This window comes from Aulonocara stuartgranti (genome assembly GCF_965226115.1).
Source record: "Aulonocara stuartgranti genome assembly, chromosome: 17".
NCBI classification, from domain to species: domain Eukaryota; kingdom Metazoa; phylum Chordata; class Actinopteri; order Cichliformes; family Cichlidae; genus Aulonocara; species Aulonocara stuartgranti.
This window is the reverse complement of record NC_138953.1, coordinates 28,623,160-28,649,537: the sequence shown is the minus strand read 5'-3', so window position 1 is coordinate 28,649,537 and position 26,378 is coordinate 28,623,160. Positions and strand designations below refer to the sequence as shown.

The 26,378-nt window shown below is 44.1% G+C and overlaps 1 protein-coding gene across 6 annotated transcripts in view; it reads left to right on the top strand.

Annotated features, from left to right (window-relative positions):
• Positions 1–401: 401 nt before the first annotated feature.
• pcloa (piccolo presynaptic cytomatrix protein a) overlaps positions 402–26,378 on the top strand; it is a 62,167-nt gene continuing 36,190 nt past the window's right edge. For 3 of the 6 annotated variants that reach the window (XM_082511809.1, XM_082511808.1, XM_082511807.1), the window contains exons 1-3: positions 402–1,054; positions 3,184–4,123; positions 5,739–6,752. In XM_082511809.1, the coding sequence (XP_082367935.1) occupies positions 843–1,054; positions 3,184–4,123; positions 5,739–6,752 (2,166 nt within the window). In that variant the 5' untranslated portion in view covers positions 402–842. The remainder of the gene's footprint in view (positions 1,055–3,183; positions 4,124–5,738; positions 6,753–26,378) is intronic. The other 3 variants (XM_082511810.1, XM_082511811.1, XM_082511812.1) reach the window with 3 other exon arrangements.

Below are 26,378 nucleotides of genomic sequence, written 5' to 3'. Positions count from 1 at the left end.
CTGAATGGTTAGTCCAGGTGTGGGCATTATACAGCAACATCAACAAACACTTCCAAGGAGCTCCAAATGCGTTCAGCTGTCTGATCTGTTTTACCTGCTTTAACTTGTGAGAAGCTGAACATACGACTCAAAATGAAGGCATCAGTGAACCCGCCTGTTCCATACATTATGACGAATAGGTCTCCTTTAAATCCATATTTTCCCCCGCTGGTGTCTTCGGATCACCTGTCAGAGGAGGAACATGCGCGGTGGGCATCAGAGCTGAGAGGCTGGTGGAAAACCTGCGTGAAAACGTCAAGTATCACAAAGCGGAAGTCGAATTCCGCTTCACTATAAAGGCATCCAAATGTCATAATTGAAGATGAAACGTTTAAGGATCAATTGGTTTCTTTTTTTCTTTCATTTTCATTTACGAGCCTTACTAATCCGTTTTTAACCTTCACTAGTCCAAATACGTCGTTGTGTGCTCAGTGTACGTTTTAAATGCTCAGTAAAAAACGCTTTCCTTTCCTCTTCATTTTGATTTTATTTTGTAAGACTGTACCGGAAACCAGCTTTTGTGGCTGTGAGCGGTTGTAAAAACGGAGACCCCTTTTACGGAAAACTGTGGTTAACTGTGCTGTAGCTACAGCTGCAGAGATGCGAGGGACAGAAAAACGTCGAGAAAGGAAACAGAAGGCAACATCGAAGCTGAACGTAAAGTAACCGCCGTCACAAATCATCTGAGATGTTTCGAGAAACCGAGGAGCAGCATCTTCGCAGCGCTTTCTCCCGCTGGAGATAAAAAACCGAGAAGAGGATCGCGCATTGATCCGAGAACAGGGGGACGGGAGGGGCCGATCATGGGGAACGAAGCGAGCCTTGAAGGAGGCGAGGGGCCGCCGTCTGGGCTACCCGAGGGGCTGGCACCTGACGGGAAGGGGGGCTTTTACCGGGTCTCAGACGGGACACCGGTCAACCTGAGTGAACTCAGCGAGGAGCAGAGGCGGCAGCTCTCCGCGGCGATGTCAAGGGCGCAAGGCAGGCAGCCCGGAGGCGCGGCGGCTGGACGAAGGCAGGGAATTTAAACCGCATTTATGATGCACTTCAAATACCCACACTAACCAGGCCATTTTATACGACACGGAGAGAGGATGGGCACGAGTGGATGTGTTGTGGTTGTGTGAAGCATCGTTTGGGAATCTCTGAGATGCTCTAAAGGAGGCAGAGAGCCCGATCACGCCCATTAAAAAAAAAAAAAAAAATCATGTCAACCGCTCCAGAAATGATTCCCTTCTTAGAGCTCGCTCTTATGGATAATCACCGAGATCTGATGATCTGCATGGCTGAGAGTGATGTCTCTGTTGGCAATTAAGTCGTACAGCCATTCGCGCTTCTAACGCAGACATGCAAGTCTCATTTTAACCCAGCAAACGATTTGAGTGTATGTGTGTGTGTTCCGTATTAAGAAATATACAGTATTGGTCACTGTTTATGTGTGGTATGTGCGTAAGAGACACACCTCCAGTATTTATGCGAAATTTTCGAAATGCCTGCTGGGTAAGAAAATCTGTCGTGCCCAGTGTGTTTTTCTCCGATCGAACGATGCCTTAACACCCAGCTAAAAACAAACCCGACACCGTCAGCCGTGAATGCGCGCCCCGGTGTCGCCACTTAAACGTTTCCCCCTGAATTTCACCGAATTGGATTTTAACCGATGGTGTCGTGGAGGAGGAGTTGGGGGGGGGGGGGGGGGGGGGGGATGCTTGGTTGTGAAACTGGGGTGTAGAAACCTGCCGACGAAAACAATATGTAGATTTGGGTTTTACGTCATGTTTATCACGCTGAAAGGTTTGTGAATAAGTGTGGGATAAAATGCCAAGATTTGCCTTACTAATTGGCTCCAGCGGGAGGGGGGGGGGGGTATTTATATCTGAGCAGAGGCTGAGAGTGGGGGGAGGGGGCACGTCAATATTAATATGACTATAAATAGAACAGAACAGGCGTTAATGTCATCACTCATATATGTCTTCGCAGCTGAACGTTTAACTAAGTCGGGTTTCATCCTCTGTTGTGGACACATCTGCCCTGGAATGAGGCTGATCGCTGTCCGTGGTCCTGAAATCCACGATCCAGCGGGCTGGCTCACAGCAAGCATTGCGCCGCCACTACTTTTCACTGTTTGCTCTGCTCTTAAAGTACCCCCACATAGCCTGTGCTCACTATAAAATAATCACATGTATTCATTACTGCATTAAACTTTATTGCCTGAGGATGTAATTTAATAATGGCCAAAGCCTCAGAGACTTTAAAACAGCAGAACCAATATATCTCGGCTGTATGTTGCATACACACACGGTGATACAATAACAAACAGTATCCAGTCGGTCCATTAGCACATTGATGCATTTCTCTAAATATCCTGCAGTCCTTTGGCTAGGCTTGTGCTTACTGCATGTTGCCTCTCAGTCTGAGCTAACAAACGCGTCTCAGCTTACCCCTGTGGAGCCAAGCGTCTCCCCTCTCTATCTCAACAATCTACACTCCCATGTCATTCAACGGTATTCACTTTCCTGTCAGCTTTACCCCAGGGCTACTCACTACACATTTTGTGCTCACTGATGTGTTGAATAGGCCTGAGAGCTACGGGCTTAGCTTGTGTTATTAGCAGAGGGATGCTACAGGTTTTGTTGTTGAAAGGATTAATAGCATAGCATGCAAACAGTCCAAGAAAAAAAGGAGATGATAAATGTTCCTATCCTCTGTAATTCACAATATTATTGGAAAAAGGAAGCTTTATTAAGCATTAATGTACGCGTAACTAAGACAAAAGGCTCAGGTAGATGTTAAAGCGTGTGATGCTGATGCGATTGGGTTTTTTTTAGCGTTTGTTCAGAAAATGTGTTGGAGTGTCAAAGTGAATATGAATGATTCAAGCAGAAACAATAACACAAATGAGTTGTTTTTCAGGGACATTGCACATTTATCTGAAGCTCTATAAATGTGTTAATTTCAGCCAAAAGAAAATTTTCAACTGTCGCCAGATGTTGGTTTGTTCTCTAAAAATACAAAGATTAATGGATGAAGGTGGAGTTGAAGTGGATTTTGGAACTATCCAGATATTAAAGTCTTCGTTTCCAGTTAGGTGTTATTATCTATCTGTCTAACAGATAAACCTATCTGTGTCTGTTTTCTTTCTTCCAGACCATCAGAATCTGACGCACAGCAGCGTTCCCAGCAGGTAGGAGCCTCCAGGGGCCCAACAGGTCTTAGCAAAAGCCGAACTGTTGACGCCTTCAACCAGGGTCCACTCGGAAAGCCCACACCAGGCCGCAGCCCTTCGTCTCTCAGCCTTTTTGAATCAAGATTCCGGCAGGAGCCAAAAGACCCTGAGACCAAGTCATCCGGCATGTTTGGCTCCAGTTTTCTCAGCGGGGCCAACCCCCTCAGCGCTGTATCTTCTATGACTTCGTCTGTCTCCTCCTCCATATCCTCCATGGGTGATACCGTCAACATTCCCAAATTTGGACTGTTTGGGGATGAAGAGGAGGAAGGCTTGCCTGCAGCTTCTGAGTCCAAGCAGGGAGGGAAGCCACAAGGGAAAGGCCCACAGCAAGGGCCAGGTCCGAAGGGACCACAGCAGGGAGGACCCCAGAAACAGAGTCAGGGCCCTCCTGGACAGGGAGCAAAGCCAGGACAAGGACCCCCTGGTCAAGGACCCAGACAAGTTCAGGGACCACCAGGCCAAGGGCCAAAAGCAGGCCAACGTCCTCCTGGCCAAGCACCACCAGGGCATCAGGCCCCCAGACCAGGTCAGGGACCACCGGGTCAAGGAACCAAACAGGGAGCCCCTCTCCAACAAAAAGGTGGTCTGCCACCACAGCAACAACAACAACAAGGACCTGGGAAACCTGGACCCAAACAGCAAGTGCCACAAGGGCCTGGTGCACATCCTGAAGCCCCAGGAAAGACTGCTGGGCCCCCTATTAAGCAGGGAACTGGAAAGCCTGCAGCTGGGATCTGCCCACTATGTAAAACCACCCAGCTGAACGTTGGATCTAAGGATCCACCTAATTACAATAACTGCACTGAGTGTAAGAACCAGGTCTGCAGCCTGTGTGGATTCAGCCCCCCAGACTCAGCGGTAAGACACGACTGTTCATTCTTTTCTTTTTTTATTAATTTTTTTTCCTCGAACCCCTTTCTTGTCATGAAGACTTTAAAAGCGTTATCACACCTTGTATAACATCCCAAATGATTCATTTCATGTCAGCACCCACAGATCTGTGCTTTCCAGACATCTAAAGGTAAAAAAAACATGTATAATTCCTATGTTAGTATACTGGCATTTAACTAATATTACACAATCTAGTTTATGTTATGATGACAGTGTGTGGAAAAGGCCAAGTATCATTCGATTTTATGTCAGTGAAACATCAGTTTTTCTGGGGTTTTTATATATAATCTGCCAGTAGGAAGACTTCTTGGCTCTGCATTTAAATCACCATAAAATGACTAGTCAAACCGATTTGTAAACAATGGAAGTTAGCGTCCTCATCCTAAATAGACCAACAAAGAAAAAATGATTGCAGCATAAAAAAGAAGTCAAGATAACTAGCCAAGGTGCACATCTTTGCGCTGAAGCTGAATTCAGCGCTCGCCTGTTAACAGCATATCGCTGTTCCGTGAGCCTGGCAGAAGGAGCGCATTTAATAAGAGTTGCAGACGATTTGAGGAACAGAGGGACCATATGGACCCAGGGAATGTTGATCAAGGTGACTCATGTCATGGCCACAGGAAGATACTGTGCCAGCCGTGAGGACACTCAGTCACACATGGACTGTAAACGCTAGTAGGCCATGATTATAGCAGAGCAGAATGGCTGGTTCCGTCTGCTCGAGTTTCTTCTTGGGATCGGCTGATGTGCGTAATAACACTGGGGATAGTTCAGAAGGCACATTTTTAAAACAAGAGGCTTTGATTTTTGGGTGCATGTTTAGACAGACACTAGGCCTTTAAAATATCCCCAAATATGCAAAGGGGGAAGTCCACCAAGGGTGTATACAACTCTTAGAGCGTGCTTCTATCGCTGCAAGTGGCAGCTGATACAATAATATATCAGCACCTACGTTTATTACTCTTATCTGCAACAGACTCTACACAGCTTTGCCATTTATACTTGGGTTGTTCTTCGAAAGCCAGCGTATTTGCATATGTTGGACGGATTGATCTGTTTACATTTACGCAATAAATAGGCGACCATTACACACAAAAATACGCACACTGCTCTACGCTACAAATACAAATACACATTCTTCTAGATAGCGATCAGCCTGTCAGCACTGACCCTTTTGAACACTGTACTTTGCACACAGTGGAAACCAAGGAGATAGCCAAACACTGAACAAAGAGCTCTCTGCTGTAAACCCAGCTTTTTTAAGAACAGGTGTTGATAACTCCTGTATGGTGTAAACAAAGGCAACAAAAGACAGCCAGTTATCATCAACATATAGACCACCTGTAATAAAGCTACTATAACCTGGCATTGATGCATGAATAGTATTTGCTTTTTTTGACTGATTAGTATTTGTGTAAATGTTGTTGATGAAAAAACAGGAATTAGCATCATTTGAGATGCAAATTATTTGGTTGTGTCTTTTATTTGCGATTAAAGTTAGTTATTGGGCATATACTGTACTTACACTTGTCACTGGTGCATCTAACTAATGCTTTGTTTGTATCTTTTCTTTCATGCACAGGGTAAAGAGTGGCTGTGTCTGAACTGTCAGATGCAGCGAGCCATGGGAGGAATGGATCCCCCTGGTGTGACGAAGCCCAAGCAAGGCTCCGCCCCACCCTCTCCTCAGAGACAGGCATCGGGAAAACCTGGAAAGCTCCTGATAAAACAGCAAAGCACCTCCGACCAAGGGTTAACACCACCAACCACACCAAGGCAGAAATCCCCAGGTCCTACCTCTCCAGGACCACTTTCACCAGGCTCCTCAGTCGCGGGATCCCCCAAAATCGACCCCAAGACAGGTCGCCCCATTATTCAGAAGTCCAGTCCTCAGCAGTCCCCAGCTAAACCCAAGCAGGAATCAAGCTTCTTTGGAGGGTTGGGAGGTATCAGTTTAGGGGGGCTCACAGATGCAGCTAAGCCACCAGCAGCTGCTTCACACGCTGCTGAGTCAGTCACGGGAAAACTGTTTAGTGGGTTTGGTGGGTTGATGGAGTCGTCGAAGCCTCAGGCCCAGGCTGCTCCAAAACAGGAGGAATCTGTTGCTGGGAAGTTGTTTGGAGGTTTTGGAGGCTTGACAGAGTCCACTAAACCTCCTGCAGCCACATCTCAAATGTTTAGCTTTGGATCATCCCTCTTGAGCTCAGCCACCAGTCTTGTCACGGGAGAGGAAGCTAAAGCAAAGGGTTCACCTCCTGGGTCACCACCTGACTCCCCTGCAGACTCTGGTCCCGGTTCACCACCTGACTCCCCCCTCTCTGGCCCTGGCTCTCCCCCTGATTCAGACTCTGCTCCTGAAACACCGCCCCCTAAGACCAAGAAACCCCCCAGAACCATTTCTGTGGAGCGGGAAGAGAAAGCCCCGGAAACCAAACCCGTGCCCACTTCAGCTCCAGCGACGAAGGAAAACTGCCCTCTGTGTAATGTGGAGCTAAACGTTGGCTCGACAGACACGCCCAACTACAGCCTCTGCACCGAGTGCAAGAAGACAGTGTGCAATCTGTGTGGATTCAATCCTACTCCTCACTTAGGAGAGGTAAGAAACCCTTATCATTGTTGCTGTTTTCTTACGCCCGTACAGCTTCCTGCGCTCTCAGCACCGTGCACCTACTGCTAATTTATGCATTCTGGTGTATATAAATAGAACACAAACATCCTCTAGATGTTTCGTTGAAATAGGTCACAGTAGAAATACAATTAGGACTATTCAGTTGAACGTTTTCCCCACTAGCATCTCGCAAAAATACCCTTTATTTCTTCTTTTAAGTCTATTAGTTTGACTCAGATAGACAGTGTAATGGCATCTGCACATATTTGACTGCTGAATTAATGGATGTGGTCAATTATGCAGCGTTTAAAAAAATCTGTAAGCCTCATTACTGTCAAGCTTTCTTTAGCTGAGAGCGCGGCCAGACACGTGAAGATAAATAGCTTTTTTGGAGGACTCATCATCAAAGAGCACTTGACTGAACACTGTGTGTCTGTATATGTGTGTATTTGGCTGTGTGCGCTTGTGTGGTCATGTGTAGCGAATGCACGCTTTCCTTTATATAGAGCAGTCTTTAATTGTGAAACTGGATACATGCGACTTGGTAAATCTGTAAATGCCAATGCTTATTTGTCTGCTTTTCTGCATGTGAAAGCATCTCCAACCAGTCACTTCCAGCCTGGTTATCTATCAAGGTGCGGGGACAGGTTTGCTGGTGTTTTCCATGTGTTGTTCCATGTGGAAGCAGCGCTGTGAGACCGTGCTTTGAGTTCCACACAGCAGATGGTACTCTGTGGTGTTGAATCAGTATATAATGGGAACAGAGGCCAAAAAGTGCTTTTGGTTGAGCAGTTTCCCAGCATGCAGGCAAAGCATAGTCACATATGCTGCACCCACGTGAACATGTGAATTGTCCCAATTTTGTTTATAGCGTATCTGAGTCACATCTCACAATTAGATCAAACATCCATTGAGAACTAAAGTATAACATAACTAAAGCTAGTGGTCACTTGGGATGGCTAATATCCTCTTGACATGGTCATGCCACTCAGAGCGCAAACACGTGTTTGCCAGGCCGAAGCCGTATCCTGGTTTCACGTGATAACTGCTTTGTTAGGTCAAGGTTTGGTAATCTGCTGTGTATTTCTGGCTCTAAGCTGAGAATGAGCTTGTGAACGCTGCCAGTTCAGAGGCAGTTTGACATTATGAAAAATATCCTTATTCCCATTTTCCCATTCCGCTTTCATATATGTCTGTTAAAGAAAATGCTACAGCCAGCAATCCCAGGAGTCTCCTGGAGTTTGGCACACAAACAACCTTTAAACAGGGAGTTTCTGTGTTTACACTCAAGTTTTTGCACCCACCCCTCACTCCCATGTCTGGCAGTCCAGTGACGAGAGTCCACAAGCAGGTCCACTCCCCTTTTATATATGACCACTATTAGTTTACAGTGGTGACAGGACTATTAAAGTTTTTGTACTGTTGTCGTCTTCTGAAGCTCGGATTTTTTTTAATTGCACATGCTTGCTGGGAGACTGAGGAGCTGAATCACTTAATTGAGGCCAAGCATGGAGGGGGAAATGTAATTACAAAGGCGAGATGGGCATTCAAGCCACTGATGCTCTAATTGGACATAGATTAGTCCTCTTAACATCCTCTTTTCTTGAAGCCTGACTCCGTTTTGTTTTTAGGACAGGCGTAGCTAGAAATTCTTACGGGAAGGGATGACTATTTCTTTCTCTTGCAGGGCTGAATAAGACACATACGTTGAATAAAAATGAAAGGTTCTGACTGAAGTTGTGACCAAGCTTTTGAAGGTTTGGCATAAAAGACACGCACACACACATACACACACACGGCACCTAGGTTGAGTCATCTGCCCCCTACGTAGTACGCCTCACTTGTGTGTCATTCGCTGCCATAATGTCGGCTGTCAGCGAGGGTTTAGTTGCTGACGTGAGTGGTGCAGAGTGTGTGGTGAGTGTGTGTACGTGTGTGGGAGGGGACAGTTTGTTTAATTTGTGAGAATGTCGAGCTATTGACATTTGGCTGAGTAGGCTCAGGTGAGCCTTCACACTTCAGGAGAGTTGCTTCTTTTAGTGTGTTTTTGTTCTCACGGTGTGCATGTGCAAGGATTAGAAATAAGGCATTTCAGGGTCTGTTTGCTAAAAATGTGTCATTTTGTTGAAATATTGAAGGGTGAGCGTCCATCTGACTGTAATGTGTCAGCATGTGTAGCCATAATCTCTGTGTCCTGAAAGGATTTAAAGGGCAACAGGAAGTCTGCCATTTCTGTTGAGGCGTGAGCCCCGACTCAGGTGTTTCTGCTTAATCCCATCAATATGAGTTGTGAAAATAGCCACCCTGGAAGGAAAGGCACTCACCTTAATGTGTTTTCTCTGTTGCTTGCTTTCTTTCAAACGCAGCTCCCTTCCTTGCATTTTTGTCCTATTTTCTCTGTCTTTTTTGTATTTCCCACTCTTTTGTATTCTTGGTCTTATCCTTATAAGACAAAGAACGACTTTCCTAATACCTGCATTTTTAAAGACAGTGTATTCTCTATGAGAACCCTCCCTGAACAGTGCTATCCCCCTGCTTTTACCAATGGGGCCCCCTTTGAAGTAGGGAAAGTAGACAAAATGGCGCCGGTGAGGTCGGCTGCCGTGCTGGATGCTCTGCCCTAACTTCTCCACTTTTTCGTCACTTTTTGCTATATCTGCGATAATCTTGCATGGGCATCATGCAAAACACACAAATCCGCTACAGTAGAGACACTTTGGTTTCTATTGGTCTGCAGTACACGAACATTTCACCATGTTTAACTCCGGACCCAACCTGGCCAAAGGAGATCCTGAGAGAGAACAAAGGACGCGACCCTAAGCGACGGCCTCGAGGTAAAAGAGCCGGCATCAGGAACAGGCTACGGGCTCGCGCACACCGCGCACCCATGCCCAGTATCCTGCTAGCCAATGTTCAATCCATCGAGAACAAGCTTGATGACCTCAGAGCCAGAATCAAGTTCCAGAGAGACATTCGGGACTGCAACCTCCTCTGCTTCACCGAGACTTGGCTGAACCCAGCGATACCAGACCACGCCGTGCAGCCGACGGGGTTCTTTTCGGTTTACCGCATGGATAGGACAATGGAGTCGGGGAAGAAAAGAGGTGGTGGAGTGTGTTTGATGGTGAACAACAGATGGTGCGACAGCACAAACATCTCCCCACTCACACGCTCTTGCTCGCCCAATCTGGAGCTTTTGATCGTTAAGTGTCGCCCTTTCTATCTCCCTCGGGAATTCACTGCGGTCATTGCCTGCACTGTTTACATTCCGCCTCACGCGGACTCGGACACTGCCTTATGTGAGCTACATGAGGCTCTCACACATCAACAAACACTTCACCGAGATGCCGCACTCATTGTTATGGGAGATTTTAACAGAGTGAATCTCAAACGGACATTAGACCACTGCTACACCCCGTTCAAGAACTGTTACAAGGCTCAACCCCTGCCGGCATTTGGAAAATCGGACCATTCCGCCATCTTCCTCATACCTGCTTACAAACAAAGGCTAAAGCAGCAACCACCAATCAGGAGGGAGGTCGCTCGCTGGACGGACCAATCGGTGGCCGCGCTGCAGGACGCACTGGATGACGCAGACTGGGACATGTTTCGGCGCAGCTCTGATGACATCAACATGTTTACGGAAGCGGTTGTGGGATTTATCGGGAAACTAGCGGACGACACAGCAGAAAGAACTATCATCCGAACGTTTCCCAACCAGAAGCCGTGGGTGGATAAAAACATCCGCGACGCTCTGAGATCACGCACCGCTGCCTACAATGAAGGGCTTGTCTCCGGTAATATGGACCTATATAAGGCTGCGTCCTACAACGTGCGCAGCGCGGTCCGAAAGGCAAAGCGGAGCTACGGGGAAAAACTAGAGTCACAGCTACGACAGACTCTAGGAGCCTGTGGAAAGGACTGCGGACTATAACGGACTATAAACGACCAGCTTCTTCAATGATGAATGCCGATGCTTCACTGGCTGATGAGCTGAACACGTTTTATGCTCGCTTCGACGCCGCAGCAATTAAAACAACAAACGGCTGCACGCGCTCGGAATGCACCAGTGAAGAAAATGCATTCGTCATCACAGAGCATGCCGTGAGGAACACCTTCAGGAGGGTGAACACCAGGAAGGCAGCAGGACCAGATGCAATCCCTGGCCGGGTCCTTAGAGCCTGCGCTGATCAACTAGCACCGGTGTTCACGGAGATCTTCAACCTCTCCCTGGCCCAAGCTGTGGTTCCCACGTGCTTCAAACGGTCCATTATTGTCCCTGTTCCAAAGAAACAACAGCCCGCTTGCCACAATGACTACCGTCCAGTAGCACTGACTTCAATTGTGATGAAGTGTTTTGAAAGACTGATGAGAGATCACATCACTTCTTCACTTCCTCCCACCATCGACTCACTTCAGTTTGCTTACCGGACTAATCGTTCCACAGACGATGCCATATCTCACCTGCTCCACACATCCCTGAGTCACCTGGACACTGGCAGAGGGAATTATGTTAGGATGCTGTTCGTGGACTACAGTTCAGCATTCAACACAATAATTCCCTCTAAGCTTTTCACCAAGTTGACGGATCTAGGACTCAGCTCATCACTGTGTCAGTGGATCCTCAACTTCCTCACAGACAGACCCCAATCAGTGAGGGTAGGAAAACAAGTCTCCCCCTCCATCTCACTCAGCACTGGAGTGCCTCAGGGCTGTGTTTTAAGCCCCCTGCTGTACTCACTGTACACTTATGACTGTGTAGCCACATCCGACACCACCTCCATTGTCAAGTTTGCTGACGACACTGCTGTTGTGGGCCTGATCTCCGACAACATCGAGACGGCCTACCTGGAGGAGATTAGGAACCTGGAGACCTGGTGCCAGGAGAATAACCTCCTCCTAAACATCAGCAAGACTAAGGAGCTGATCGTGGACTTCACTACAAAGCAGGCGAGGAATTACAAACCCCTCATCATCAGTGGCACGCCAGTGGAGAGACTGGACAGTTTCCGATACCTGGGTGTCCACATCACTCAGGACCTGTCATGGTCCTGTCACATCAACACCCTGGTTAAGAAAGCCCGTCAGCGTCTCTTCTTCCTCAGAAGACTTAGAGACTTCCATCTGCCACTGAAGGTGCTCAAGAACTTCTACTCCTGCACCATCGAGAGCGTCCTGACGTCAAACATCTGCACCTGGTTTGGGAACAGCACCAAGCAGGACAGACGAGATCTGCAAAGGGTGGTGCGCTCGGCAGAACGCATCATTCAATCAGAGCTCCCTGACCTGCTGTCCATCTACACCAAGCGGTGCAAGTCCAAAGCTAGGAAGATTATGATGGACCTCTCCCATCCCAACAATGGACTCTTCTCACTGTTGAGGTCTGGGAAGCGCTTCCGCTCCCTTAAGGCCAAAACAGAGAGAATGAGGAGGAGCTTCTTCCCCCAGGCTATTCGGGCCCTGAACCAGGTGTAGGACTGGACTCTCCCAAACACGTCACTATAAGACTGGACTCTCACACACGTCACCACACGCACCACCACACATTTCCTATAATCCTATAATTCCTATAATTTATAATCCTTATCTTTATAATCTCTTCTGCTATTTGCACATTCTTTACTGTAAATTCCCAAGTTAATTTGTAAATTTTTGTAGTAAATTGTAAATATTGTAAAACTTTTCTTCTGTCATTTAATGGTCGGGCATTGTACAGCTACAAGCATTTCACCCCCATGTCATACTGTGTATGGTTGTGTGTGTGTGACAAATAAAATTTGAATTTGAATTTGAAAGTGTGTAAATGTGTGTCTGCTGCTCAGCAGTGTTACTTTAGCTCAGGCTCCATGTCATATTGTCCTTATCAGTAATGAGTGTGCTTTTTGAAGGAGCCTTACGTAAAATGGGAAGTGCAAATCAGAGAGTCAGAGCTAAGAGTAGAGTTGTGAGTTACACTCTGTGTCACCTCCACCTCCATAAACCAGCGAGATTTCCACCTTTTTTATTTAAATTCTGCAGAAGGTAATCTGTGGTTTTGAAATCGAGCATATTAATGTAATGTTCATACTAGGGTTGGGCGATATGTAAAAAATTTTCCAACCGACACTCGTCAGTCCAATAATCGACGATGGGCGATATATTCGCGCATGGGCAGACATTTTGATGGGTGGAGCAATGTAATCATGCATGGACTGATTTGCGCCTTTACAACTCAGAAGTCCAAACATGGACAAACTAATTTCCACCCCCCCCCCCCTAGAAAAAAAAAAAAAAAAGGACTGTCAGCGTTAACAGGTCATCATAGTTAACGCGATTAAAATTTTTAACACACTCAACCCATCTGGAGCGCAGAATAAACAAACTTTGGACAAAGTGCCCGAATAGCTCCATCATTATTAGCAAACTTACTCATGGGTAAATGAATAAATAAATCGCCTTTGTAAAAACGATCGCCGATGGGCTCAGCCTATCATCGATTGTCGATATATTTGTTCAATCGCCCAACCCTAGTTCATACTCTTAATGCATTTGGACTATGTCAATACAAGCTCAAGTTCAAACCAGGAATCAGAATGGCGAAGAAAGGAGATTTAAGTGACTTCAAACATGGTGCTTTGAAGTCCAGTAGATCAGCTGAGTATTTCAGCTGATCTACTGGGATTTGATCAAACAACCGTCTGTAGGGTTTACAGAGAATGGTCCAAAAAGGAGAAAATATATAGTGAGCATAACGCCTCTGGGTGTAAATGCTTTGTTGATGTCAGAAGTCAGTGAAGAATGGCAGACTGGTTCAAGTTGATAGGAAGGCAACAGCGATTCGAATATTCACTCATTAGATCCAAAGTATGCAGAAGAGCATCTTTGAATGTGGAACACATCAAATGCTCCAGCAGCAGGAGACCACGCCATGTACCACTCCTATCGGCTAAAAACAGGAAACTAAGGGTTCAGTTCTCACGAGCTCATCAAAATTGGACGACAGAAGGAAAAATGTTGCCTGGACCGATGAGTCTCGATGTGTACTTCAACATTCAGATAGTAGAGCCAGAATTTGGTGTCAACAACATGAAAGCATGCTGCTTTATATCAACTGCTGTGGCTGGATCCTGGAGGTGTGATGGTGTGGGGTATATTTTATTTGCACACTTTGGATCCATTAACAGCAAATGAATATCATGTAAACACTACAGCCTGCCCGAGTATTGTTGTTGACAACGTCCATTCCTTTACGACCACAGAGAGGATCATCTGCTGGTGGATGCTTCCAGCAGGATAATGCACCATGTCACAAAATCACCTTAAGCTGGTTTCTTGATCTCAACTGGCCACAGTACACTCTACCAGCGAGCCTTGTTTAGATAAATTAAATATGAAAAGATGTATAAAAACATATAAACGAGAGTTATGAAGATGCATGGTGTTTCCTCTTTTTTTTGCTTTTTCCCCCCACTTGACATTGGCCAACATCTACAAGATTATGCTTTGCTATCCTGTATCAACTGCTCTCCCTAACTTAATTATTAAATACTTTCTGGCTGTTGGTTAATGTATCCTAGAAACTGAACTGCTTTATTCCAGTTTGCCATTTTTGTATTTAGTCACAACTACAAGATCTTAAAAAGTCGTCATCCTGGAAAATGAATAAGCAATGATCATAAAGTGTTGAGTACACCTATTTTTGTGGAATTGTGGAAAGAAATAGTTTAGGATTTTGGTAAGTAGGTCACCCTTGTCTGCTGTCAAACTGACATTCGGGTTAGGAGGCTAGCATCACTTTCTTCTCAAGATTTGTTTAGCCTCAAAGAGAGTAAGCAGAGCAAAATGCAAATGCTAGGCTAGTGGTTTCTTGGCGCAAAAGTAAACACTTCCTTATTTATGACATAAAGATGTCATGAATCTGCTCCTCTGGGTCAGACAGGAAAGGATCATTTCAGATTGTTTCGTTAACTTCACCTCTCTTAATATCTGCTTAAGTTAAGCCGTTAGTTTAGGCTTGTAAAGTTTCGGTTAAAACCAAAAAGCCACTTGAGCGCTAGGTCCCCGTGTTGGGCATCCTCATGTTTCTAAAACCTTAGCCTGCATTTATTGCAATGTGTTTCCCGTGTCCTCCTTCCTCATTGTTATTCTGCAATCGTGCCCACGCCTCCGCCCACAGTCTGAATCCTCTTGAGTCTGCACAGCCAGATAAAGGCTCGCTCCGTGGTCATACATACACTTATGCACATGCTTGAATATGCTTCTGTGTAGCGCTTGGTATCTCTGAACCCCCCCCGCTCCAAACTTCTGCCTTATTTAAGTCACACGTCATTGCAGAATCCAGATATTAGATGATTCTGTTGTTTACAGTACTTAGAAACTAACCACAGTTATATATCACAGTTATAAAGCTTTCAATCCGCTCCATACAGTCCAGTTGTTCTCACAGCTCTCCCATCAGTTGGTCAGGAGGCTGAAGCATACAAAAATAGCCACAGCCACCAAAGAGAGCCACAAAGAGGAGAGGGAGAGAGAGAGAGAGGGGAGAACACAAGGAACTGCAGGGCAGCCCCCCCCCACCCCACCCCCTCCTCAACACTCCCTTTTGTAGCTCTTTGTGTTCCCTCTTTCATATTCACTCCTTTAACTGTGTATTTTCTTCTGCCGCACCAGGCAACCCACAGAGACCCGCACATGGCCACATTGGAAGGCTGTGAGGGTATTTTTAGACATTAAGGTGAATGTGTGTGTCTGTGTGTGTGTTTGCGGATGTGTTTTGGTTGATTTTGTTGGCACCTGAATAAGAATATATCTCACAAGTTAAACTGATTTTATTTATTTATTTTTACTGAGAAATGCATCTAGCAAGTTGCTGTCTCAGTTGCCATATTAACAGATCTTACACCTTGGTTAGGCTATGAATGGTAGATCCTTCCTTTTTATATAGAACCCTTCATGCTCTATTCTAGAAGAAATTCTAATGATCTCCTTTCGAATTTGCAGTTTTCAAAATTTATTTTAAATGCTTAGCAAGACTTAAATTTTCACCACCAAGCGAATACGTCAAGTGTGCCAGCAGTGGGGCCTCATCACACTGAGAGCAAAGGACAGGCAAGCAGAGACACATGAAGACACAGATTCTGGCACTTGCCCCTTGTTGTCAGCACTGCAACACGTGCTTTTACTTCACCAGCAGGGAAGGGTCTAATTTGAATAAAGCAGAAAGTTGGTTTTGTGGATTTTGGACTATCTCAGTCTGACTATTAAATGACCTTAAGTGGGTGAGGGGAAACAGCTTAGCTTCACCTGTGAAAAAATCATTTTCATGCATTTTTTGGAAAAAAAAAAAAAAAAAGGCAAGAGGATTAACTTTTATCCCACGTTTAAAGTGGTCCCTTTCATCTTTATTGGAGAATATAGGTATTGGTAAAGGAAGAGCAGTTGGAGGGAGCTACCTTGACTGACAAGTTATAAGAAATAGACCAGAAACTTCACAAGCGTCTTTTTATGATTTTGTTTTTTAATTAAAATGTCAAATATTAAAACCACAGTCTTCTTTTTAAGCATGAAATGAAAGTAAGAGAGCACTGAGATGAAAAAACACGCAGACAGATAACATTTCATTGCAGAATGGAGGAGGACAGGCCCAAAGCAGAGGCGAGAGGAGACAAGAGATATGGTTGTGACAGAAAGAGGAATCCCATGGGGGGGTGGAGGAGGAAAGGGGTGTCACAAAGGATATGGGTGCCAGCCCATGCTGCCCTAAGCAGTGCAGACCATGACAACCTGACTGTTGCGGTTTGTTTTAGCACTCGTGACTCACGCCTGCGAGTCACATGAACAGCACCTGTGGGCAGAATTGACTGTCAGGCAGAAAATATGATAATGCAAGAATCCTAACATAATATAAGATTTTATTAATGTATAGGAAACAGCCAGCCCTAGTTATGCCAACATAAAAATGGTTGTGCACTATATTGTCGTGCTAATAGATTCTGGAGGTCAAATTGTGCCTCTTTCTTTTTGCATTGCCTGAAAAAAAAATCTGTCATATGCTGAGACATCGGTGTAATATGCAGGCATTTCTGGCTTTTGTCTTGAATTGTGTCTCTGTCGTGAGTAATGTTTGTTAGAATACACACTTTTCTTTTTGCAAGTTTGAAGGAAACATGTAATTGGAGTATAACCAATATTGCACTTGTGACTTAAAGGTGATTGTGTGGTTTGCTTTAAAAAAAGAGAGTTGAGTATGTGGGTTGTGGGTATGTGGGCTACCAAATAACTTATTTTGCTATTGATTGTTGTTTGTTGTCGTTTATTGCATTGGATGATTGAAGTCTGAAGAAACAAGACAAATTGCCAACTTAACAATTTATTCATTTAACAAACAGGGGCGTCAGTAGAATGTAGAAAAAACCTTACACAGCCCCAACAGCAAGGCACCTCATCCTCGTGGTGGTCACCAGCATGGTAACACACTGTTAGTCAAAAGCTCCAAGCTCAAGCTAATCCCATAAGTGTTAAGTGGCCTTGACCCTCTGATCAACTGCAAGAGGCAAAATCTGGACTCATTGCTGGACATAAAGTTTCTCTACATATTCAGGTTCCACTAGAGTTTGGCTGTCTGCAGTCTATCCCAGATTGTCTGGGTAGAGAACAGTCGGCTATAACATCCTCCAAACCTGTACTGTAGAAGACTGCCTATGGTTCTTGACTGCCGACAGGGTGAGGGAACTGTCTTCTTGTGTTGTCGTCTTCTTGGGACGTCCACTTCACGGCCTGTCTCTGACATCCTGATTATATGGGATTTGGGCTTTAATTTGGAGATGGTAGCAGGGCTCACTCCAAATAATGCTGCAACTTGGGTTTGCAGAACACCAGCTTGCAGTTGCCCCATGGCACAGGTCCTATTCAGATCAGTCAAACATGGCATTCTTGGAGCAGACACCAAGTGACCTCTGTAGAAGTGTCCATGCTCACAGGTACTGCTAACCAGGAACCTGGGGTACCAGAAGCTCAAAACAACAGTCAATGGCAGAATAAGCTGTTTGGCATAGGCAGAGAATATTTGGCAAGTTTTCATGGGTGTTACCCACATAATCTTTGCTGCTTTGGGATGTGATGGAATAGGAAATTGGCTTCATGAATGTAAAGCCACAAATCTACCCGTGTGATGCTGTCATGTCAATATGGACCAAAATATCTGACAATCCAACAGTCAGCTATAGCGACTATATCAATGTTTTGAACTATAAAATCAAAATAATGACCTTGAAGAAACCAAAAACTCTTTATATAGCCGAGGGGATGTGCAGAGTAAAAACTTCTCTATAAAGATTCTTTCTTTGTTTTGAAATGTAATTCATAACTGCTGAAAGGAGCGAAACACTTGATTTAAAATTTGAACAAAGCCCTGTCACTTTTTTGATTTCGATAAGAAGCTGACTCATGCAGACAGTTTATGAGATAAACTAGATAAACAAACACAGATGCACACAGAATATGCACTGAAACTTCTCCCTGTCCTTAATCCCTAGGCTAGAAGTGTATATATATTGTGTCAAACCCACTTTAAAAACAGACTTTTTACACATCAACAAACACTTTGTCCTTCTCTCTTCCTTCTTCTTTCTTCATTCACCTTCCACAGTGGAATGAAATATTCTGACAGTATCGTCATGACAGAATTGAAACACTGAGGCTCTTTTCTGTCAACTGTCAGGTTTGATTTGAGTAAAAGATTTGTATTTATAATGGGATAATTGACCTGTTAAACCTTCATTTATCCAGGGAATATTCCTCAGTAGGCTTATACTTTGTCCTGCAACATTCTGCTTCACTAACATTTTGCTAAATGCATTCCCAGAGGATGGTAGCAGGATGGGACTTATTCAAATTCCCCACTCAGGTTTTGCTTCTTATTTTGTCATTAAAGCCTACAATCTCCTCGTCTCGAGCCCAGTTCTCAAACCTTAAGGCGATTACCACTCATGTAACGTTTACTTTCATGATTCATTTGAGAATTACATAAACATTTGTGCATGTAAGTGTGAATACAACACATTGAGACCACGATGTTAACATCCTTAACGCGGAGACATCGATTAGAACAAAGATCTTTTTTGGCTCGCAAAGGAGCTGATGCTGTGATATACTGCTTGCGGTCTAGTGAATTGTAATTAAGTTGGCCACTGAGCATGCTCATCAATGGGAAAAGGGCAGAGACTTCCAGATTTTAATTTGAGCTAGAGCTTTATGACAGAAACATGCACGAGCGGTGCTGCAAAAAGAGCATTAGCCTCTTGCCTTTTAACCTTATCATTCATATAGTGGATTATATTGTGTTTTCGCTAATTATCTGGTCATATACATCCAGATATCACCATTGCCAAGACATGTCATTCATTTGTGGGCTTAAATGTAAAATAACATTAATATTAAAATATTAAATGAATAGACCCATAAATGTCCTTTTATTCCCCTTTCTTGCCAGTACTTGACTGGAATAGGTAACCCCAGCAGGTGGGTATTGGCTTAAGCATAAAGAATAGAAAGGGTGTGAAACAGCTAATCTGGCTCTTTCTGAAGGTGGCAAATTTAACTTGCTAGCACCCAGAAACATCATCATGAGTAGGGATGGGTATCGTTTAGGTTTTATCCGATACCGGTGCCAAATCGGTACTTTTGAAACGGTGCCGGTGCTCAAACGGTGCTTAAAGAATGGAGAACACAAAATTGGTCCAAAAACCTCTCATGTTCAGCTGGTTTTTGTAAAAAGATAACAATGTTAGCCTTTTCTGCAGCTATGGGGCATATATGGTATCACTCTTGGCTGGAAGCAGTGCTTAAACAATGGAAAAAACACAAACTTTATCCAAAAACCTCTCATGTTTAGCCGTTTCCCTCTTTTTCTTTGGTCATTTTAGCCTTTTTGGCCAGGGTGAAGGGAGTATCTGCCATCAAACAAGAAGACAGCCGCATGTAGCTATGATGATGTTTGCTAGTTCACCTTACATGCATTAATGTAATAACGTGGTTAGCCTACTCAACGTAAATTCCACACGAACAACATTAAGCTACTCACACAGAGAAGATCGGCTGCTGCTGCCATCATCATCCGTCATCATTTCTGCTACACTGGCAGGGCTAGGGGCCAGGACTCTCCTCTTCGTGTTTTTGGGGATGTTGCTAACTCCGGGTCTGATAACAGGCACCACACCCGCAGTAGATGCGCTCGGTGTGAGGTCTCGCAGCAAGCTATCAAATACAGCGCATTTCTTGGCTTTTAAAAAAAACGCTATGCGTCGCCAGGTGTTTGATCGGATTCGAGGTGTTACCTCCTTTGACAGTATCACAGTATCAGCTTAAAGCACTTGTTGCAGGCTGCTGAGTTTGCATATTTTGCTGTGAAATACAGCCAGACTTTTGACCGCTTCGCCTTGGGCATTTTTAATCTGTAGCTCTGCTCTAAAAGAACGTACGTACCTGGACCCGCCTACTATCCTCGGAAACGTAAAATGATTGGCTAGAAGTGTATCACAGCTCAGGAAAAAAAAAGCACCGAAATAAAGCATCGAAATGTGCGCTGCTTTTCGGTCTGGTTACTACCGTTTATGTCAGAACGGACACCAGTACCCATCCCTAATCATGAGCACCTTTTAATTCGCATGCTTAAGGAAAAATTACAGTGGTGGAAACAACTCCGATGCATCTTATTTTTTAGAGAAATAGAGGGTGTTTTAGCGCATTTTACTTTTTAAAATCAGCTAACCAAGATGATGAGAGCAATGAGAGTAACCAGGATGAAAATGATCATCTACTTGACATAAAGACATGAGGCAAGTTAACTGCAATATGGAACTATCTCTACAGTCTGCATATGATAAAGGAAAACCTAATTAATGAAAAGACACTACAAAAAAAAAAGCTGATGAAGAGGCGTTAACCTGGAAGAATGGCAGGAACTTTTGCCAATGTATGTACAAATGACGTCAAAAGCATTCACAATCTCTAGTGTAACATTTTAAAGTCATTCTGGGCAGTCACAAACTGCAGCTTGTCCTGTCCTCTTGGCAGTTGATTTGCAGATATACAGGGTGATAACGTTAAGCTTGTTGGCAGTAGCTGATGTTGAGTCATTTCCAATGGTCATTAAGCTCCTTCCCTTTACTGTTCAGCTTGTCCTTCAGTGTGCTCTATTATGTTCATTTTCTCCTTCTGCCTATAGCCTTGACTGTTATTCTCCCTACTTATCATCTTCCCCTCATTCTTTCATCCTGTCTTGCATCTAACCCAACATTATCAGTCTTTTTTCCACTGCCTCCCTTTCATCTGTTTTATCCATCTGTCCCATCTTCCTCTAAATCATCTGTTTAAAACGACGCTTCTGAAGTTCAGAGGAAAAGTCATAGAAAGAAATCTCATCAAAATACACGAAAAGTATATGTATGTGTGGATATGTCCAAGAATGTGTAAAGTGCAGGCAGTGGTAAGAGGAAGCGACTTCACCAAGTCTGTGGGCCAAGCGCTGTCTAAATTTAGATGAGCCAAACCCTCATAGGATCCTTCGTGTTAATCAAAGAGCTGCGCCGACCTTCACAACACTCCTACTCCCAGTTGGAGACAATAACCTAACATGGGTATGGTCAGCCTCGTCCCAGCATCTGATTCCTGTCTGCGGTTTTCAGTTTGTCTTCTTTCTCCGTCCTTGGAGGAAGCCTGACGGAGATGGAAAATTTCTGAGTCTGTCATGATTCATTCATGTTTGAGCTCGTGCTTGTTTGAGAGCTTCATGTAGGAAGAGAGAGGGAGTTTGTATTTATTTTCCAAGGTTTTTTATGCTTTTTATCTGAGTATATGCATTTCAACAACATTGCCACAAATTCATCTTTGTGGGTGTTAGTGTTTGTCAGCTCTTTGGTGCCCACGTGATATCAGAAAATCCTTGACGGTGATGTGCGTGAGTGACTCCCTAGGTTACATGAATCATCCATGATGCGATTTGCAGAAGCCATCACAGCTATCTTACAGAGGCATGTCATATTTATTTGAAAGCTGATGTAGAAAAGATCATTATGTAAAAAATTCAGATTTTTTGGTTTTGTTTTTGTGGATAGATAAAGTACTGTGCAAAACTCTTCAGCCATCTTTCCTTTCTCTATATTTAGTAAGGAAAATAGAAAGTAGGTCCAGCAGTCTATTGAAACATGACAACACACATGGAAGTAAAGGATAAAAGGCAGTTATAATGAAATAATGAAAGTCAATATTTGGTATGACCACCTTTATTTTTGTCTGTGAAGGTTCTCAGTCATCCAGGTCATCGTAGTCAAAGGAGCTTGCAAAGAAAAGCGTCTGGACTTCTTTAAGTTACTTGAAGACGTTTCACCTCTCATCCGAGAAGCTTCTTCAGTTCTAAGGTCAAATGGTGGAGAGTCCCAGATATGAACCTAGTGGGAGTATCCCCCCACAGAGGGACAAAAGGACCCCCTGATGATCCTCTAATCGCCTGAGCCAAGGTGTGAAACTGGGTGTGGGTCCCAATCAGCCAGAGTTTCGGGTGAGTTCATTGTGAAACCTGGCCCCACCTTATCATGCGAATTCCTGAGATCAGATGGCCCAGGATGTGAGTGGGCGTTAAGACGTCTGGGAAGGGATCTCAAAACTGGATTATAGATGGCAGAGAGTTGGTGTCGTAAACCACCGCCTCTGTTCAAAGATGGTCGCTCACAGTGTACATAGATGGCTTCTTTCACTCCTCTTTCAAACCATCTGTCCTCTCTGTCCAAAATGTGAACATTGGCATCCTCGAAAGAGTGTCCTTTATCCTTAAGATGCAGATGGACTGCTGAGTCTTGTCCTGTGGAAGTGGCTCTTCTGTGTTGTGCCATGCGCTTGTGAAGTGGCTGTTTGGTCTCTCCAATGTAGAGGTCTGAGCATTCCTCACTGCACTGTACAGCATACACCACATTGTTAAGTCTGTGTTTTGGCGTTTTGTCTTTCGGGTGAACCAGTTTTTGTCTGAGCGTGTTGCTGGGTCTGAAATACACTGGGATGTCGTGTTTGGAGAAAACTCTCCTGAGTTTTTCTGATACACCGGCTACATAGGGGATGACAATGTTGTTGCGCCTGTCTTTCTTATCCTCCCTCGCTGGTGTCTGATCTTCTTTTCTGTGCCTCTTTGCTGACTTTAAGAACGCCCATTTAGGATAGCCGCACGTTTTGAGTGCTTCCTTTACATGTGTGTGTTCCTTCTTTTTTCCTTCAGGCTTAGAGGGAACATGTTCTGCCCGGTGGTGTAGGGTCCTAATTACTCCAAGTTTGTGTTCCAGAGGGTGATGGGAGTCAAAGAGGAGGTACTGGTCCGTGTGTGTGGGCTTCCGGTAAACTTCGATGTTGAGTTTGCCATTCTCTTCAATGTGCACAGCGCAGTCCAGGAAAGGCAAACAGTTGTCCTTTGTGTCTTCCCTGGTGAACTTGATGTTTTTATCCACAGAGTTAATGTGCGCAGTGAAGGATTCCACTTCTTGTGTCTTGATTTTGACCCAGGTGTCGTCTACATATCTGTACCAGTGGCTGGTTACTCTTCCTTTGAAAGAGCCAAGAGCCTTCCTTTCCACTTCCTCCATGTAAAGGTTGGCTACAATAGGTGACACGGGGGAGCCCATGGCACAGCCATGTTTTTGTCTGTAAAAGCCTTCGTTGTACTTGAAATATGTAGTGGTGAGGCAGAGGTCTAACAAGAAGACAGCTCCTTGGAGGACAGGACCAACTTCACACCCGATCAGATTTGCAAACTGTTAGACCTCTATTTGTCCACCTTTATTTTTCCACACTTTTACCTGAACTCTCTTAGGTAAGATTCCTTTCGATTTCAAGTAGGTTTCAGGAATAGTTCTCCAGGCTCCTTGAAAGACATTTAAAGCTCTTCCTTGGATGTTGGCTGGTTTTTGTGTTGTTCTCTGTGAAAATAATTCCACACGGTTCAATAATTTTGAGGTCCGGGCCCGAGGAGGCCAATCCATGACTGACAGTGTTCCATTGTGGGCTTTTCTATCCTGGTATGCTTTTACTTCATTGGCAGTGTTTGGCATCATTGTCATACTGCTGCCAATCAGGCCCTTTCCAGATGATCTTATATGGTGAATCAAATTGTCATGGCATGATCCCCAACAACCTCAAACCATGACATGACCATGGACCTCCACCATTTTTTCCAAATTGCTATAGGGTTTCACTGTTGTACCTCTGTCCTGGCCTTCTCCATACATGTTGATGGCACTTTGAATCAAAATGTTCAAATTTGGATTAATCACTCAGTAAAACCTTTTGCCTCTTGTTTTGTGACAGGCTGCAAGTAAAAGAATGCCTAAAGATAGATTTTGAAATTGATTCTTCGCCAACTTGCTTGCAGACGGAATACTGTTTTTTTTCCTTGAGTGAGGTACCTTTTTATGCTTGAATGACTCAGCAGTCAGCATTAAGTGGTTTGGCAAACAAGGGAATAAAAAAGAAAAAAAATCAAGAAAAAAAGGTCAGGTACAAGACTGGACTGACAATGGGTGAAAAAACACCCAGTATCCAAAGAAAAGCACTGCAAGACCTTCACTATTTCTCAAGACCACTTTAAAAAAAATTCTAATAAAATAAGAAATCAGCGGTAGCTCAGTAGTTTTGCACTGTAAACGGAGACCCCGAACTTTCTTCTTGGTTCTCGTGACATCACAAATTCCTGATGTAGTTTGAACTTCCCTAGTGTGTTCAACTCATTGGATTTGTGCTGATGTAGAAATAGTACAGGTAATATTCCCACTGAATTCCCAACAAGTAAGAAGTTCTCACCTGTTCTGCGTCATGCACACTCTAATCTGAAATAAGAAAGCAGCTAATGCCAACTACTTCCTGCTGTGAAACAGATTCTGGCCCTTTGTGATTTAGTCAGAGAATGGAAGCTGTCGATTGATGTTCATCATTTTTCATGTACATGGATATACAGTTGTCATACAGTCTGAGGCCAGTTTGTCCATTACACACAAGTCTAAATGCACTAGTACACAAAGACTGCTTTCGTGACTAATTCAGGTTTCACCATGAGATGAGATGGCTTGATTACGTGGTGAGTCTCAGAGAGTAGTGTAAGATTCTTGCTAATTTAAATGCTGTTTCATCACCCTGTAAATAGAATTTGTGATGACTTTGCTGAGACCCGTGAGAAATCTTTCCTGATGGTAGAAATAGATGATGACTGTGAATGAAGTATTACAGTCTGACTTCTAGTTTTCTTTTGCTAAATAAGTTTGAGAATACTCTGTCCCTTGTTACTTACCAGAGCCCAAGTTGCTCATTTTGTCAGGCATATGCTAAGCCAAAACTCAGATACCGAAGTTACTTATTCACTACATATTTTCTGGGGCCAAAGGACATCCGGGATGTGTATTAAGGTTCTGACATCTGCAGTGACAAAGTTGCCTTGTCTAGTTTTGTATAAAGCTAGAGGTACAATTTATTGACTGCTTTTCAGAGGGATAACTGTAAGATCGGAACTGCATTTGAGATTGCCAGTGAGTTGTATTGTAGATAAAATTAGCACATTTAATTCAATGGGGCAGTGATTCAAGGCTTAAAAGGCTTGGTTTGGTTTATCTCACTAGCTATAAGAGACACAATGATTACAGTAAGTGTATTAAAAGGAGCAGTAATAGCTGTAGGTGTTCCAGCTCTGATGTCTTGATAACGTTGGTGATGACTGGCTGTGAAGTGGCTGAGGCTGACCGACAGTCTGAGTTGATTTCCTGCATTTCCTATCGGTGGCCATCACTCCAGCTATCAGAGCCTGCCCTCTCTGGTTTAACTGATGCAGCCCTCAAGCCGGAGGAGCTCCTGTCTCAAGTTGTTTGAGCAGGGACCCACAGAAGAGGTCAAATGGATAATACTTGGACATACACACATGCAGTAATATCATTTTTGAGTTGCTATTTCATATATACTAAAATATTGTTCCTTCGTGAGTTACAATACCCAACTGTCATTTCGGGTAAAGTGTACAGTACGGTACAAGAGTAAGGTTTATTTTATAGGCAAGGTCTAAAACATGGCATATCATGTCTTATTTAATCTGACTGTGCTGCTGCAACATTCCCTCTGTCATCTTCTCTCCTCCCCTCCCATCTCCTTGTTTCTTTCTCTCTGTCTGCGCTTGGACAGAGGTGGCTTGTCTGCTGCATGGCTTAGCATACAGCCTGTGATCTTTTATGAATTTAGCATAAACCCTGCTGCTAAGCCAGGCGAAGACATTCACAAGAGAGGTTCACAGAAGAATATCAGTGCACTTGGCAAAATGTGAAATGAGGTGTTTTGTGGTTTGTTTGTTTGTTTTTTGCTTTTCCAGACTACTTGTTCTGGTCTTGTGTCCCTACATTAAATAGTTCCTTGCTCCCCAAGTGTCCTCTGTTTACATGAGTGCCCAGGACAACCCAGCCATAATAGGATTGGCATTCCAGCAGAGCTTTATTGGAGCTCAGAGACAACACATTAGAAGTTAGAGTTATGTCAGCACGTGTCGTCTTCCAGAATTACATCCCATGCAATTTTAAGCAGGAAGTTATTGCGAAAATATTGCAAAAAAATATTCTTTACAGT